This window comes from Azolla caroliniana, unplaced genomic scaffold, assembly GCF_043228905.1.
Source record: "Azolla caroliniana isolate FFs.n. ecotype wild unplaced genomic scaffold, voAzoCaro1.0.p SCAF_1, whole genome shotgun sequence".
Classification (NCBI taxonomy): Eukaryota; Viridiplantae; Streptophyta; class Polypodiopsida; order Salviniales; family Salviniaceae; genus Azolla; species Azolla caroliniana.
The window spans coordinates 7,947,650-7,965,190 of NW_028230436.1; the positions used below are offsets into that span (position 1 = coordinate 7,947,650).

The 17,541-nt window shown below is 37.8% G+C and overlaps 1 protein-coding gene across 1 annotated transcript; it reads left to right on the forward strand.

Moving 5' to 3' along the window:
* The first annotated feature begins 2,249 nt into the window (after positions 1-2,249).
* Positions 2,250-4,052, forward strand: LOC147868770 (sesquiterpene synthase 2-like). The gene has a single exon (XM_087334492.1). The coding sequence runs from the start codon at positions 2,408-2,410 to the stop codon at positions 3,713-3,715; it is 1,308 nt and encodes a 435-aa protein (XP_087190618.1). The 5' UTR covers positions 2,250-2,407; the 3' UTR covers positions 3,716-4,052.
* Positions 4,053-17,541: the final 13,489 nt, after the last annotated feature.

The following is a 17,541-nucleotide window of genomic DNA, read 5'->3' on the forward strand; positions in this document are numbered from 1 at the left end:
GACTGAATGAAGAATTTCTTGTTCTGTGATAAGGATGAGGGAAGATGGCGGGGGGGTCGAAGCCATCTATCATGAGTGAGGAAACTTTGAGATTAACTGTTTTGTTATTGATACAGGTTTTTTCGTGGACATTGGTCATGACGATAATTGGCTAGACGGTTGATGTGGATTGAACGAAGAAATTTTCTGTGTGAAAGTGATAAGGTTGAGTGAAGATGGTGGGGAGGGTGAAGCCGACTATAACGAGTGGGTGAGAAAATGTTTACACTAATTTTGTGTTGATCAATACAGGATATGCGTGGACATTGCCACCGTGTTAATTGGTGAGATGGCTGATGTCGACTGTATGAAGAATTTCTGTGTTAAGGATGAGTGAAGATGGTGGGGAGGGTGAAGCCGACTATAACGAGTGGGTGAGGAAATGTTTACATTAATTTTGTGTTGATCAATACAGGATATGCGTGGACATTGCCACCGTGGTAGTTGGTGAGATGGCTGATGTCGACTAAATGAAGAATTATTGTGTTAAGGATGAGTGAAGATGGTGGGGAGGGTCGAAGCCAATGTGCAGGAGTGGGTGAGGACATGTTTTAACCTAAGTTTTTGTTGATTATACAGGATATGCGTGGACATTGGAACCAGGTTAATCGGTGAGATGGCTGATGTCGACTAAAGGAAGAAATATTTGTGGTGAGGATGAGTGAAGATGGTGGGGAGGGTCGAAGCCAATCATCACGAGTGGGTGAGGAATTTTTAGACGGATTTTATTCTTATCACAGATTTTTGGGGTTTTTGGGCAATGACGTTAATCGGAGACATGACTGATGTGGGTTAAATGAAGAATGGTTGTGATGAGATTATGGTCTAATCAATGTATGGCTGTTCTGAGTTTCAGCTTGAAGAAGACTACGGCCAAGAAGTAGCAGATTACCTCAATGGCTTGATTGGAGAGAGCAGTTTTGTATTACCTAAGTGGTACGAAAGGACATTCACAAAGGAAAATTAAAGGCCAAGGAACGGGAACAGCTATTGGACAACCAGGAATTTGTTTATAGGTTGAATATGGGTATACTAAAGAGCTTCAGTATATGTGGAATCACATTCAGCCAATGTTGGCTGCAACATGATGTTTTTTAGAGGCCATAACAAATGCCATCTTTATTTGGTCCCTTTTTTTACGACATATACTTATGGAGTGGAAACTATTATGTAAATTTGTAGATTGCCTTTGGCATTGTTAATTTTAATACCAATGGAGCATATTTTTTATGGAAAAAAAAAAAAGAAAACAAGGTTTCATAAGAATTGCAAAAAAGCCTATAAGTTTTTTATGATTTTATTTGTAACAAAGATAAGAGAAACTTTTTTTTCCTCCAAAGGCACAACAATTTCTATAATTGAACAAAATTCACATGTGTTCAAATATATAGACATGTACATTGACAAAGTATAATTACAGGAAAAAAGTTCAAAATATGGAAGGTATGCAATAACAAAGAGAGATTTAGACGTTTTGAACAAAACAAAAGAGTTGGAAATAGAATAATTGATCAAAGTAATGAAAAAGCAATGAGGGCACAACAATGTAAATTGATAATTTTGTACCTTTATTGGCAAATGATTTGGAATATGGATAAGAGGTTTTTCCTCTTATTCATGAATACATCTTTGCTACCTCAAATGTCACTTCTTTTTACCTACACGCCACATTGATCTATTGTACAACACATAGAATATGTCCTCTTCAACCACATGCCACGTTACAAAATTCTCCAATTATCACATTTGTAGATCTTCATTACATCAAATATTAGCAACTTTTATAGGATGACATGCATGCACATCAATGTATCAACCTCATGCTCTCTTGAAAAGAAATTGACAATCCACCTAAATTATTTCTTAAATGTGGAAATATATTAAGCATCAAGTGATTTAAGACATTCTATGACATGATGACGGTTGGTACTAAGTGTTACATATTTGTATGTGTAATTATTTGCACATGGTATTTTGCATTCGCAAAACCGGCGTTCTTATCAAGAGACCACGAGGTATAAAGTCATGCTAACCCCACACTCATTTATAAGGGGTCATGTTCCACACTCATTTGTGAGCTCATTCTCCCAAAATAAAACCAAAGTTGAGGAAAATGACAATATTAATGAGAAGTGTGAATATACATACATACAAACACTATATATATTCACACATAGGTGCATGGATAACACCAAACCCAACACCCATACCTCCACGGTTCACCCTATTGCTCAATACCAATATCAATACCAATTCCAATACCCATTCCAATACCGATATCAATACCGATACTAATACCGATATCAATACCGATACTAATACCGATACCGATATCGATACACCCACCAACGCCAATACCAACACAAGTATGGTGATCATCAATGCTAGCACTGAGATAAGCCCCTACACAAAAGGTTTGAATATTGGCTCCCATTTCATGATGTTGCGCTCCATGCAATGCTTGTTCCCCGCCAAACTACATTCATCGATCCCACTTAAAGTTTATAGTAAGTTGCCACCGATGTTGTGTGTGCGTGGGTCCACAAATCTGCACCCACACTACAAGAGTGCGAAGGGGGAGTGCAACAACCCATGGAGCAAAGATACCGATTTCACATTGCCGCCGATGCAATGCTCGTTCCCCGTGAAATTGCACCCGCATTACGAGGAGGTGAAGGAGGTGTGCGAACCATGGATCCTTAACTTGGTCCACTCCAAGCATAGGCAGTTCCTACTGGACTGCCTCCTCCCACGCTACGTTTGCCGACTGTGCCCGGACACGTCCGACCTTCCGCGCCTCGTGACCACCACCAAATTCATTGCGTGGCTCACGCTCGCCGACGACATTGTAGATGCGGCGCAACCTGTCAAGGACAAGGACTACATGGGGGGTTGTGGCTCCTCTCAGTCTGCTACTGACTGGTGGGCTCAGTCTGTGCTCCTCAAATTACAGGACCCGACGGATCGAAGCACCGTAGTAACGCCTCCCGCTCCCGCCTCACTTAGTGATCCTCAAATGCAGCGGGGCCTGGCCATGCTACATGCGTTGGGGGATCTGTGGAAGGAGATGTCTCCCCAGCTCCTCCCACACGCAAGGACTCGCTTTATATCCGCCATGCAACACCACCTAGGAGCTTTGTCCCTCCAGCCCAGCCACAATCCAGCATTTGGACACCCAGACCGAGCCGGCACCACCAACCTTAGTGTGGTAGAATATATGGCCATCCGACGTCCATGCTCGGGCTTCATCTTCGGGTTCGAGCTACTTCTCTATGTGTTGGATATCGACCGCGACCCCATCCATCTCCACCCACTCGTGCACGAGCTCCGTGACCTCGTCCTGGACTACATGTGCATGTGCAATGACATGGTGTCGTGCCGCATGGAGACCTCAGCTGGGGACTACTTCAACCTACCGTGCATCGTGTACAATAGTGGCGCGGCCGACACGTTCCAAGAGGCATTGGACATTGTCGCGGAAATGATCAAGCAAGTCGACGCTCGTTGCGTGCGAGTGGTGGATGCCATCCGGCGGAATGAGGAGCTGATGGCCATGGAGCCGAAGCTTGAGATTTACTTGGTGACGATGATGTCATGTATGTCCGGCACACTTCGGTGGTCATTCGAAACAACTCGTTATGGCCTCAAACACGAGGATGCCACTCCATCTTGTTAAAACTAGGATACATCCTCATCTACTTCCCTTTTAAGTCCATAATAATTCCCTATGGGACATTCCCCCTACTTAATTTGATCTAGATTTCCCCCAAGTCCGGGTTCGAATGTCTAAATTATATTTTATTTTGTTTATTTGTCTTGTAAATTATCTTGTAAGTTACAAGATAATTTATTCTTCAACACATATACAATCCCTCCTTTAAAGCTCTCTCCCAAATGTCCGTAATCTCATTCCATCCGTTTCATTCTCCATTGATGTAAAATTAGAGTGCATTAATTGGTGCGAAACATGTATTCAATATCAACGAAATTCATAAATCCCATTTTCTTTAAGTGCGTTTCTCGTGACAAATTTAAGTATACGATTCACTTACTCGAAACATATAATATATTACTCTGGAATGGGAAATGGAAAGTTTCAATAATTGATTTGAGATTCTCCAATGCTAAAGGTGTTTAAACATGACTCTTAAAACTTGCTAAACATACTAAAGCTCTTCAAGGAGTTGCAGAAAAAATAACAAAGAGTTGGACAACATAATGATTCATTCTTGACACAAACTATTTTAGCAAACATATTGACAATAAGTTTCAATTTTCAAATATGCTAGTGGTAGTAAAGACTAAATTGTTTGGTACATATTGTTTTTGATGTCCAATTTAATTTTAAATCATGAGAATGGTCCATAAGGAACCCACATTTTAGACTATAACTACATATTACAACATTATATGTATAGCTTATCAATTCTACGTCATGCTATGTCTTGTTTTTTTTCCCAAAAACGCTGTCTTTCTTTTTTCTTTTTTCTTTTTTCTTTTTTCTTTTTTCTTTTTTCTTTTTTCTTTTTTCTTTTTTCTTTTTTTTTCAAAAAAACTATGTCTTATTTTGAACAGGCAATTTACATGTGTGTGCACATACATTGATATGATGATCAAATAGGAAAGATATTATGACACGTTCATATATTGATGCATATGGAACAAAACAAAAGTTGTTTTGGAACATTACAAAAGCTCCTCCTGATAAACAAAATAGTTGTTTTGGTCAATTGGTAAAAAAATCACATATTCTAGATATATATGATAATAACACTCTCAAAATTTTATAAATGAAACTACATTTGTTCACTTTTTTCCATAAGGTATTAAAATGAATAAATATTTTAGGCTAAATAGTAAATACCCATGTGTATGTATACTTTAATTTGTACTTCTCTCTCTTTCTCTCATGACTAATTCTTGCCATGGGCTCTCTCTCTCTCTCTCTCTCTCTCTCTCTCTCTCTCTCTCTCTCTCTCTCTTGCCGACCATAATTGGTGTCTTATGCATATTACTTTTTGGTGTACCATACATTTCAATCATCAAATTGGGTTCCTTTATTACATAAAGTGTCGTCAAAAGTTCATATTATTGAACTTCAATCGAACATATGTTAATTGATTAGTTATGCTCATACATGATTCTTTGGTAGAAATGGCGCAACACTCTTATGGTGAAGCAAGGAGGAAGTGGCTTGAGGTGGAACTACCAAACCCCACGTTGGTTGTTTCCTACTCACCTACCACCCTCCCTTCGTTGTAGGCCCCAGGAGTCGGCTCGTATTGGCCGACACTCAAGGGTACCGCTTTTAGCTATAGGTATCTACTTACTTTAAGTAGTCAAATTGAAAGACTATGTAAGTAGTCTCGTTTTCTTGAACTTGATCAGAGGGAGATTCCCCCATTTATGTATAAGCCTCCTTGTATAGTCTCTTTGTAATCATCCATTTTGGAAAAAGAAGAAGCAAGGGGAATATCATTCACAAAATTAGGATAAAATTGTGAATAATCAAAGAGGTTGTTTGGATAATATAAAAGGTGACACTCAGACAACATAATTGCATTGATTTAACTTGCATGATATACTTTTATAGATTGTTTTAAAAGGTAAGTGGTTTTATTCTTGAAAATATGTTTATAGCTCTAGGTACCTACTTACATTAAATAGAAAATATGAGAGGATATGTACGTAGCCATAGTTGCTTTCTGATATTTTGGAACCCGATCAGGGGGTGATATATATATATATATATATATAAGTCACCTTGTATAGCCTTTCTATAAAAATTTCTCCTAACTAATGGGAAAGTAGCTCCTTTTTTGGAAAAATTCCTATTGGATTTCTCTCTCGACCCATTATGGTTGTTACCTTTGCCCAACTTCCCTATTATTTCTCCTATTTGGCTCACCCTCGCCAATGACATTGTACTTTCTTTTCCATTTTTAATCTAATGTCCACACTCTAAACAGTGAATATGACATTCCCCAATTCATTTGCTCTACATATCTCAATGAATTTATAGTAAATTCAATTTATTTTTTGTTACTACAAGGTATTTTATTTATTTTTATACATGCTCATTGTTAAAACTTACAAGCATAACGGTCATAAATATAGTTCTCTAACCTTAGGGTTAGGTGTTGTAACATGGCGATCTAGTGATGTGGCAGGTCCAAAGGCAGAATTGGGAAAGTGGAAAAGGAGAACAACTGCACAAATGTTATATCTATAAATGAAAACAATAATATAATAATAAATTAGTAAATAGCCAAATGTTATAGAAGTGTGGAAACATGATGATATGCCCAACGCTAAATTATCTCGTGATATGGTGGGTCCAAAGGCAGAATAGGGAAAAGGGACATCTAACAATCGGCAACGGTTCAGTTTGAACCGAACTGCGAAACCGTGGCTTCACAGTTTAACGGTTCGGTTCGGTTTCAATGGTAAAAAATTGCAATTTAAATGATTTAACGGTTTTTTTAATTTAAAAAACAAATTTATTTATTTATTTTAAAATTTGTTTTTAAATAATCTTTTCATTTTCATGCCATATTCTCACATTTTGGGAAAAATTTAAAATTTAACCTAAGCTGAAAATCGAAACCGAACCACGAAACCACGGTTTTACTGGTTTAACGGTTTGAAAATTTTTTACTGGTTCAATTTCGTGGTTCGGTTCGGTTCGGTTCGGTTCGGACCCTCTCGAACCGACCCGAACCGATGTCGATTGTTAGGGACATCCACACAAACATTATATCTATAAATGAAAACAGTCATTTATAATAATAAAAAGTATATAGCCAAATGTTAGGGAGGGGCATCCACACAAATAATAGATAGGGGTGTAGCACTCAAGTCTTAACTAATGCAAGGAATGAGAATTTTACCTATTTTATGGGAAAAGGGTAGGTGAGCATTAAATGAGAAGAATGGTGCATCTTTTACTATAAAAAGGGGAGAGGAGAGCTCATTTTGGGGTTGGACATTTTGGTGTTTGAAGGTTTGGGGAGCTCAAATATTTCTTGATTTTAGGATTTCTTCTTCTACTACTACTACTTTGACTTTAGGATTATGAGAGAATGAGTATGGAGTGGAGTTGGACCACCTCCCCTTCACCTTCTTCTCTTCTTGTTTGGGTTTCTTCACTATCACTACGCCATCGTAACAATGTCATGGGGAATTCCGTCCACAAGGAGAAATCTCGCCGAATGCGTGTGAACGAGGGTGTGTAAACATGCACATGAATTCGGTCTTTGTATAAAAATAATGTAAATAGGTATAGTATTAATAAGTACAAGGTAGAATGTAGTTAGGTACTTTAATGTCCCACGAAAAGAGAGGAATAAAGAGTGTGCTTGGGGAGGAAAACGAGGTGAGAATCGATGACAGAGGTTGTCTTAACGGCTGATGTAACATCGGTCCTCCTCTCCTTGGATCTATAAAAAGGGAGGGGGGAAGACCGTTAAGGGGACCCATTGTTTTTTTGGAGGCTCATTGTTTCTGAGTGTGTGTGTGTTTGGAGGTCGAAGATCTGTCGTCGGCCGAGACCAATTGTATTTCACTGTCTAATCTAATATTATTGGTATTGTTGTATTCAACTCTTCTGGGTTTGCATCCCCTCGTCTGTTTTTGTCCCTTGGTGGTGTCGTTCTCGCATCCGTGCTCCGTTTAATCGTCATGTTAGAGGGCATGTGTGATCCATTTTTGGAAACCGACGACTATACCGGACCGGATACAAGTTTGTGAGCCCGTGCGCTCGGTTAGGAGAACCAACAACCGAGCCAATTAGTCATTCGAAGTCTCTCTGTCTCTCTCTCTCCTTCCGTCTCCTTAGTTCAAGGCCCCGGTGGTCCCGACCGATCCGACACGTACACTCAGATATCCACGACAATGGGTGGGCATGTTCAAGGAAAGAAGATGAAGTTCAATTCATTAGTCAAGGAAGGAAGCTCAAAGTGACATAGAGTACCCCACATCAACAAGAGGAAAGTTAGTGGTTGATCATAGATGGGGTTGTTAAAGACCACAAACTTTGGATCCTCACTGATAGCTTAACCATACCTACCTTTTTAAAAACTTATTGTAATCCCCTTAAGGATCATTTTGTTAACATTGTTGGAAACCCTTTTTGCGAAAGAGGATTTTCTTGTAAAAATAATATTGTGCCTTGGAATTAATCAAGTTTTATCTTACAAATAAGGTGCATTTAGCCTTAATTATGTTCTTAACAGTTCAATCACTTTCGTGAGAAGGAGAGGGACATCAAACCACAATGCCGATGGAGTGAGCCCTAAGCTCATGGCATGCCTCTACTCTAGCTAGCCTTTGAGTCCAACCAGCCCTCGACTCCAAGCTCACTAGAGTTGAGGATTCTCGCAAGCCCTTGACTCCAACAAGCCATCAAATCGGTTCAATTCCTCAATCCCAATAATGTTATTTCACATAAAAGGGAATTTACACGAGACAACTCACGAAGGGGTTTAAAGTCTTCTCTGACGACATGAAACCCTCCATTTAGGTTCCCATAGTCCCACTCAAGTAGCATGTCATGCACACCCCTTTACACAACTATGGGTTCAAGGGTAGAATAAACAAAAAAATGCAAAAAAGGGACTACCAGAAACATTTCGAAGTGTAAATGTATATGTTTATGAAAGAAAAGGCAAAAAGTAAATCGTCCAATGGTTAATGTTATAAATTGTATAAAAAAAAGGGTGACCATGAATCTTGGTATGTGTGTAAAATGGGTAGGTGGGCATCTATTGTAGTAGGTGGGCTACTTCTATCATTACAGAAGGAGGGGAGAGCTTCTTGGCATTTTTGCAAGGTGATTTGTGAGCTTCTCTTTCTTGAGATTTTGGTAGATGGTTTTCTTCTTCCTCACCATTTAGGGTAATTTTAGGTTTCTTGGTGTTAGAGTTTGAGAGTGGGTATGGCAACACTTTTTATGTAACTTCTTCCATATCTAGCCCGTTGGTTTTAGGGTAACTTGGTTCCCACCAAAGGAGCATGAAATGTGGAATTAAAGGGTTCGAGAAGGAGACAAATGACAGAGTCAATGCCACGATGGCAAAAGGCAATGTTGTTCATGATCTCAAGGCATGAATGAGGCTTTGCCTGAACAATGGGGGGGGAGAGTATCATAGAAGCGAGTCCATAGTATTTAATACTTCATTATATGAGCAGTGGTTTGATCCATAAGCACTCGACCGTTGCATGAGCACCCATTGATTCCAAGAAGAGATTACACGAAGGCATTCCTTATGTAGGGTTGGTTTTAGGGTAACTTGGTTCCCACCAAAGGAGCATAATAGGTGGAATTAAAGGGTTCGAGAAGGAGATAAATGAGAGAGTGAAAGCCACGATGACAAAAGGCAATGTCGCTCATGAGCTCGGGCCATGAATGAGGTAATGTGGGTTGCCTAAACAATGAGGGGGAGAGAGGATCATAGAAGTGGGTCCATAATATAAAAAACTGTATTATATGAGTGGTGATTTTATCCATAAGCACTCGTTCATTGCATGAGCACTCATCCATTCCGAGAAGAGATTACACAAAGGGGAATCATTGAAGGGAGACCATGAAGGGAACCCACAAAGGGGAAAATTCAAGAACTTCTCTAACAAAGGATTCCATAAAGGGCCCTAAGGCCACAAAAGAGTAAGCAATGCATGAAAGTTCTCGGGGGACATCATTGGAAGTACCTATCTAACAACATAAAGTCTTCCTTTGTTTAAATCATTTGCGGTCGAACTTAAGTAGTACACACAAGTGTGGAACGTTTTTAGTTGTTGCTAAACATCACCATAAGCATTGCAATATTTGAGATACTCAACATTGCATATAAAATGCAACACTAATGCCATCTTTTATATGGGATACTATCCTTCATACCTTTATAATCCTTTCTTCCATCCACTTATGTTTGTCAATTGACTTTTGATAAGCATCATTTGTTGAGATCATAGCCAATCTCCTATTTCGAACAAATGTCCAATCAAGTTCTTGAGGTCCCCCATCTAAATCATGAATTGCTTATACGGATAATATTCCTTTCAACTTATCCCAAATAAAGGTATAACCTCATGGAATACGAAATGTTGATCTTGTGAGCTCAAAAGGCCATTAATCTTCTTTCTGACACCAACATAGCATCCTTGATTGTTACCAAACTCAATCTAACCATCTGATTAAATTGAGCATTAAGAAATTGTTTATCTTCCCACCTCAACAACCTTGATGTCGCCAAAACCTCCATTTGTAATGAATTGGCACATTCCCTTTCTTGTGGAGGATACCATTGAACAAAATCCTACATACTTTGCCAAGATGCCAAAATGTATATCCTGAATATACACTAGCAAGTATTTGAACTCTACACCTATTGTACTAAGTCAATGGCCTTAACTATGGCAGAACCCCTTTTATAACTATGGCTTGACTCCCTTTTTATTCATTTTCCACCTTCGGGCCCACCACATCACGATATTGATTCCCAAACTTTTTAAGGCTTAATTGGTTTGTCCAACAGTAAAACATTTACCGGTTTAGGTATCGGTTTGGTTCAAGTTTGAAAACTCCCAAACCGATTAAGGTTTAATTGGTTTTGTTTGGACAATGCCCAATCGGTTAAGCAACAACCAAACAATTGATGATTCCTAGAAGAGGGTGAGGTATGCCATATAGTTTTAAAGTGTTCAAGTAACTTTAGAGTCAAATGACAATATTTGTGAGGGAAAGGGAGGATAACATTTTCGTAACGTAATTGCCTTATAATTAATTGACGTTTATATTTTACTAAGTAGATATAGAAGGCAATGTTAGGATTTAGGAAGACAAAAATGTACAATAAGTTAGTGGCCCAAGAGTGTAATGTCAAAGCAATTGAGCCCTTATGGTGTAGTTTGTACTACAAAACTCAATTACCATGATTCCAAATATGAGTTATATATTAAAATATTGAGAGTATGTGCAATACATGTCTTTACGTCAAGACAATCAAAGTGCCCTAGTCATTTGGTGAAGCCAAACTTGAACTTGTCCAATGATGTGTACAATATTATCATGAAAAGTGTCCATTACACACAATTAATCAACAAGTAATAAACAATATTTCAATTGTTACGCGTTATAATGTATTATACCAATGCACATGTGGATATCTTCATGAAAAGAAGTTTGCCCAAGTTAGAGGTTGGGATGATTCCATACCTCATGATAGGTGATCCTTTGGTGCAAATGAAGAACCTACTAAGAAATGCACAATACCTTGTTGTTGAAAACCATGAGGTGGTAATAGAATGTATATCCTAGAAATATTACATCAATGACATTAGGAAGTCTCAACTCCAAATTAGACATTGTGGGAGATGCCATATCATTAATCTCCATTGAGGAGTAGTTAATCTATGTTGAGTAGTTCTATTTTTTGGTAGATATGTTAATGGAAGATTTTGGTAAGATGATTCCATAGCACTATCAATCTATCAATTTGAAGTTGTGTTTTGTGATTTATTACCTTTTTATCAAAAGCAACACCAGAAGTACCCTAATTGTGGTTTTGTTCGTGTTATTTGTGAGCGAACCATTTGAGAATTTTCTAAATGCGTAAAAACCCAACCTTGGGTCCAACTTCAATTTATTGCCAAAAATATCCTTCGTTTATCAATTCATGATTTGTAAGAACTTCGTACAGAAACAAGGGTGGAGACTAAACTATAACTTGCTTGAGGAGGTTAAATCTACGCTAATTTCTATACACAAACTAGGTCCACTTGGAATTTCTCAAATTCTTGTTGGCCATTCTCCTCTACTCTTACCACCTTATGAAATCCTCTACTCTTCCATCCATGTGTACCACTCTTACCATCTTCTCTCTTGGGCTCATGTTGATACCCCTACCATCTTCTTCTTTTTCTTTTTCTTCTTCTTCTTCATCTTCTCCTCATTCTTCATACCTTAAAATATAAATTATAATAATTATATTTCTTTGGCACTAACATAGCCAATATTGTTTTCTTGAACTATCTTGAATCTTATATTATAACAGCCTAGGTACCAACCATGGTTCTCTTTTATAATTGAACGAAATGTTCCGCTCACGCCCACTTTCCACTTGACTAGTCAACTTCAGCAAACTAGACATCAAACATGTTTCCTACATGGCACACCTCTATGTCAATTATGTACTCGAGTCATCATTAGCGATCTAAACAATTTTGTTGATCTAGAACAATGCACACCATGATTTTAGAAGCAAGATCCACAATTCAATGGATTGAAAATTTATTATCATTTCACTTTATTGCAATAAACATTTGAAGTTACCGTCTTGTTTGTTAACTTGCTTACTTTAAATTGTTGATATAAAACAAAATAATGTCTTTTTAGTACAATTTGATTTGGGCATTACGCCTCCTAATCCCCACCCATTTGATTAGATGTTGATAATGAAGGAAATTTTGTTTCTAATCCTTATCCCATGGTACAAGTATCTTTTTTTTTAAATATATTTCTAGCATGCACAAGGACACATAATCAATAGAACATCTATTTCAAATTGGTATCTTGTCACATGTGAATAATTAGGCAAGAGTTATACATTTGCACATAAACCAACAACACTTCTATCTAAATCCCCATCACCGTAGTCAATGTCTGCCCTTTGTGAATAGTGCAATTATTTAAATTTCTTTAACTAATCCCCATGTGCATAATAATTTGTCCTATTTCTTAGCCCATATGTGCATAAAATCAATGCTTCCAATATGAAACATTGAAAGCACATACTTCTTTTCTTTTCCAAAAAAGAATATACTCCATTAATTAAATATATCCATCTGTACACAACTTTAGTCCCCTTTTCGTGTAGTCCTTCCCTAAATTTTCGTATCATCCTTAGCTCCTTTAAAGTTTTTCCCCTGTGTTGGTTGTACAAAAGCTCACCGCCAGATGTCTACTTACATCTAGGCGACATCTCATATTTATCTTACACTTTCGCATATGTCTCTAGCCGATCTATACCTGGTTATATCTATTTACTAGTTATCCACCCACTTTCCATGCATATCATCTGCATTCAATAGCCCACATGCCTATTCTCTATGTATCTCACCTCATTCACGCCCCTCTTTCAACTGATGGGAGGGAGGAACAACCATCTGGGTACCACATACTGCCATTGCATATCCATTCCATTTTTTGCAGCCATCGATGTATGTAGTACACCAACATTTTCTGACATTCAACATCATTAGTTCAAAATCATCATTTGTTCCATCAATCTGCTCATATTGCGCCCTCAATGAAAGCACATACTTCTTTAGAAATCACATGTTATCACATGCTACATCTAATCCATACGCACTCATCATAGTTTGGGACACTTTTATGTCTTTCTACAAAGCAATTGTTTGACTTATCCAATCCAAGATTGCATCAATTGACAACTACATGTTTATCACCTTCTACAAGTCATATAGTTTATAATAAATTCCATGTTCCTATAGTCTATTCTAATCTAGTGAACAAAATCAACAAATACTAATATGATTGCTAGATTGTATCAATTTGCAACAAACTACCAAATTATTTGAACTAGTCTAACTATTTCCACTTAATAGTTGTTGCAGATACCATAATAATCCCTAAGGTTTGACGTGGAGACCACATTGTAATAAATATATGGTACTTTATTATGCTTTATCCATATGGTCACATGCTATTAGATCATATTTATAACCCAAGCATATGTTCAATCTATGCTAAACGCTTCCATCTCCGAAATCCTCGTTGTTTAACTATTACTTCCATATATGTAGTCACTCAATTGCATGGAGTCGAAAGACAACGATTAACCTTCATCCAACAATGGTCATCCTCTCCCATTATTTTATAACTAATGGAAGGAGTTTTTTTCGGAAAAAAAATAAGAATTTCCAACCTCTAGTTTGCAAATCATAAAGTAAAAAATGTACTACAGTACTAGATCAACTTTGGAATCACATGCCATTATAGGGATGCTCCTCATTCACATCGATACTCAACCGAAAATATTTCGTATTTTGACTTATGTGCTACATTTATATTTTGTGAGTGGATTTCTAATTATTGTGTAATCATCAAGAAGTATTGACATTAAATCATAAGTTTCGTAATACTGACACATGATTTCGGAAAGTATGAAAATTGTCATTCACGTAATTTTGGATTTATATGATTGGAAATGTATGTATGTATGTATGTATGCAGGTAGGTATGTATGTATAAGAAATTATTTTCTAATTTTGTTGAGTTGTGTGTATGTAGGTAGGTAGGTAGGTATGTATGTCTGCATGTATAAGAAATTATTTTCTAATTTTGTTGAGCTTAGAAAGTGTGACAGTTATTTTTATTAAGCTGGACATTTTGATTTGCTCATTAAAGTATTTGTTCGGGGTGGACTTTATAACGTGAGATACAGATTGTAGCCGTGTAACCTATAGTTTTCCCCTTTTGAAATGCATACAAATTACTTTTGTGCGATTTCTTTCTCTTGATACCTTCCTATCGAGTTTACAAGGTGTGTAAAAGTTTTATGTGTGGGTAAAAATCAAAATAAGGAACCTTATGAACTTATTAAAATAGAGATTTCGAAGAAACTCTAAAACATGTACGCATGAACCTTTGACAATTATTGCTTGTCACTCTTTATTTCAATTGTCAAGATTAGATGAAAATTTGAGAAACTTTCCTCGAACTAAAGTAGGAAGTTTACAAAATCTTCGAAAATTAGTCATTTGGTGATAATTGCTTTCTCATCTCTCACTAGAAATTTTGGAATTGCAAGAGAATTGGCAAATGAAACTCAGTAAATTTAATATTAAATTATGTAACAAATCATCCGGTGTGTACAACCTTTACATGAGCAAACATAAACTTTTTACAAAAATACACGTTCCCTTACAAAGTATCTTGATCACTCACGTGCTTTATAAATTATGACATAGTTCAATGATATGAAAAATCCTAATGTCCTTTCTTTCCTACATACTACATAGAAATAGTTGATTCTCTACATGTAACCTTGTTGCCAACCCATTATTTGACCAAAAGAGAAGCGCATACATCTAACTTTGAATACTATGTGAAGAATTCCTAGGAAACATGTTCGTGTGTGGATTAAACTTGGTGCTTTACGAAATGTGGCTATTGCTTGTGCTTGTGTTGTTCTTGACAAACACTTTCATATTGATTGGTTCTAACATGCTTCTGTGCGCAACAACTGTATGTGCATTTGACATACGCACATGCAAAAAAGTGCATGGTTTGACTTGACCTAGTTTTACAGATATCGATTGCATCGGTGTTCAATAAAAGCTAAACGGTCGAGTTTCCTTTTTATATCCTTAAATATTGGGCGAGTGCTCTCATTTTTTCCACATATCCAGTTGCACAAGCAAGGTGGGTGATGATGCCCTTTTTCTTCTTCTTCTTCTTCTTCTTTTGTTTTCTACTTGAAGAGGATATCTAGACATTGTATGTCCCTTGGCACAACAAAGCACATGTATGTATGTAGAGAGAGCCAGACAATGACAAAAAGAAGAAGATGAAGGAATAACAACTTGTACACACATGTAATAGGATAATGTTAAGACCACTATTTGTAAGTTGACTATGTCCCACATAGAGAAGTTCTATATGTGAACTATATAAAGATCCCTTTCTTGTAAATCCTTCAAAACCACAGGAAAGACAAAGGGGGAGAGAGTAAAGAAAATGGGCAATTGCCATGCTATACCTTTAACCAGCCAAACTGTAAGTTCAGCCACCTTAAGTAGAAGTAGGAGAAGGAGAAGGAGAAGAAGCATTCTCAAGAGGCAGAGGCATGATGACAATGTCTCATTACCTTCTTCTTGTTCAATAACATCTCCCACCACCACATTGGAGGAATTAAGAAGAATAAAGGTTGTGAACATGGGTGATGGGAGCATCTTAGATATCCCTAACCCCATCCCTGTCTCCCACATCAATGACCAAAACCCTAATTTCCTCCTCTGCGAATCCACGTCCCTCCGTGTCGGGAACCGGCCTTGCCCGCTTCGTCCGGCCGCCCATCTCGCCCCTGGACATCTATATGTCCTCCTCCCGCTCTCCGCCTTCCAAAGGCCGCTCGCTTGGTCGTACCTCGATGCCCTCGCCTCACTAATAGATCCCCCGGCCCGGCCCCCCCAGGCTCATAGGCCTTGTCACCGCCGGCAGGTTTTTCCGCTTCCCGCCTCTGAATCATCTCATCATCAAGCTCTCCCTCCTCCCTCTGAATCATCATCATCTGCTTCTTTCAACATATGGTCCTGCGATATCACCACCAGCCGAGACTCAGACACCGACACCGACACATCTCTACGGTTCCACGTCTCCATTGACTCTGGCACCGATGATGCGTCTCGATTGCTTGGCATGATGGGCCCTGATATCACCATGAACTTGCCTTGTTCCTCCACCATTGTGTTTGGAAACTCGAATACATTGCTGTTAGATGCATCTCATCCCTTCAATGTCTGTGAAGATTCTAAGGATGCACTATCTCGCTACATTGAGCAACTCATCGAGCGCGGGAATTCGTGGATGCCCAAGCTCGACACAGTCGAAGAAGAAGGCGACCAATTAAAGCCAAATTATGAACAAGATAACTAATTCCAAGGGATAATGTCCTAATTTAAAGATAACTCATACTTGGTCGCACTTTAAAAAAAAACAAGCCAAATTTGCAGTGAACCATATATACATTGATACTGACATTTAAAAGCCATTCCAATTTCAATATATTCTCCCAAAATTTTGGGATACAAAGAAATAGCTTGAAAATTCTTATTGTAGGCTCCCTTATTTGTATAATAAATCAATACAATTGGGATGCAGATGCCCCCATATATTCTTTCCAAATTCCCACAATTAAAGAAGCTTTTAAGAAAAACGTAACCCCGTTAATTATAAATACAAATATATATTTTGCCCATAATTTAACTTAGTTCGTTGATACTAATCTTGTCTGTTTTTATGCTAATTCTGTCTTCATGAGTGTTTTTCACTGATTGATCATGTCATATGGCCATCTGCAGCAGCTTAAACTTTGAAATAATTCTTTTCTTATAACATTTAGATGGATTTCTAACGAATTCCCAATGAAGAGGTCCAAGGAATGGTATTTAAATCGGCACATAGAAGAAGTATGTCCCCCACAAATGTCTGATGTAGGCATTCATAAAAAAAGAGTGAGAGGATGCAATTCGCAAAAAACTAGAGAAATCCCTCAATCTCCATGATTAACTAGGCCATCCAAGAGATTTCACCACCCATAACTAACTAAGCCATCCATCTGGATTGTAAGATAGTTTTGAGTTAGGTAAACAAGGGAGTGCAAAATTATAGTTTTGTTTTCATTTTTCTTGCATACACTAACCATCCATCATAGACCTGGGGTGTACCTGTGTATCTGCTCACAAGTGCATGAATAGGTG

What these genes read in the sequence shown, in the direction of transcription:
- LOC147868770 (XM_087334492.1), top strand. Translation starts at nt 2,408, where the DNA reads ATGGTGATCATCAATGCTAGCACTGAGATAAGCCCCTACACAAAAGGT.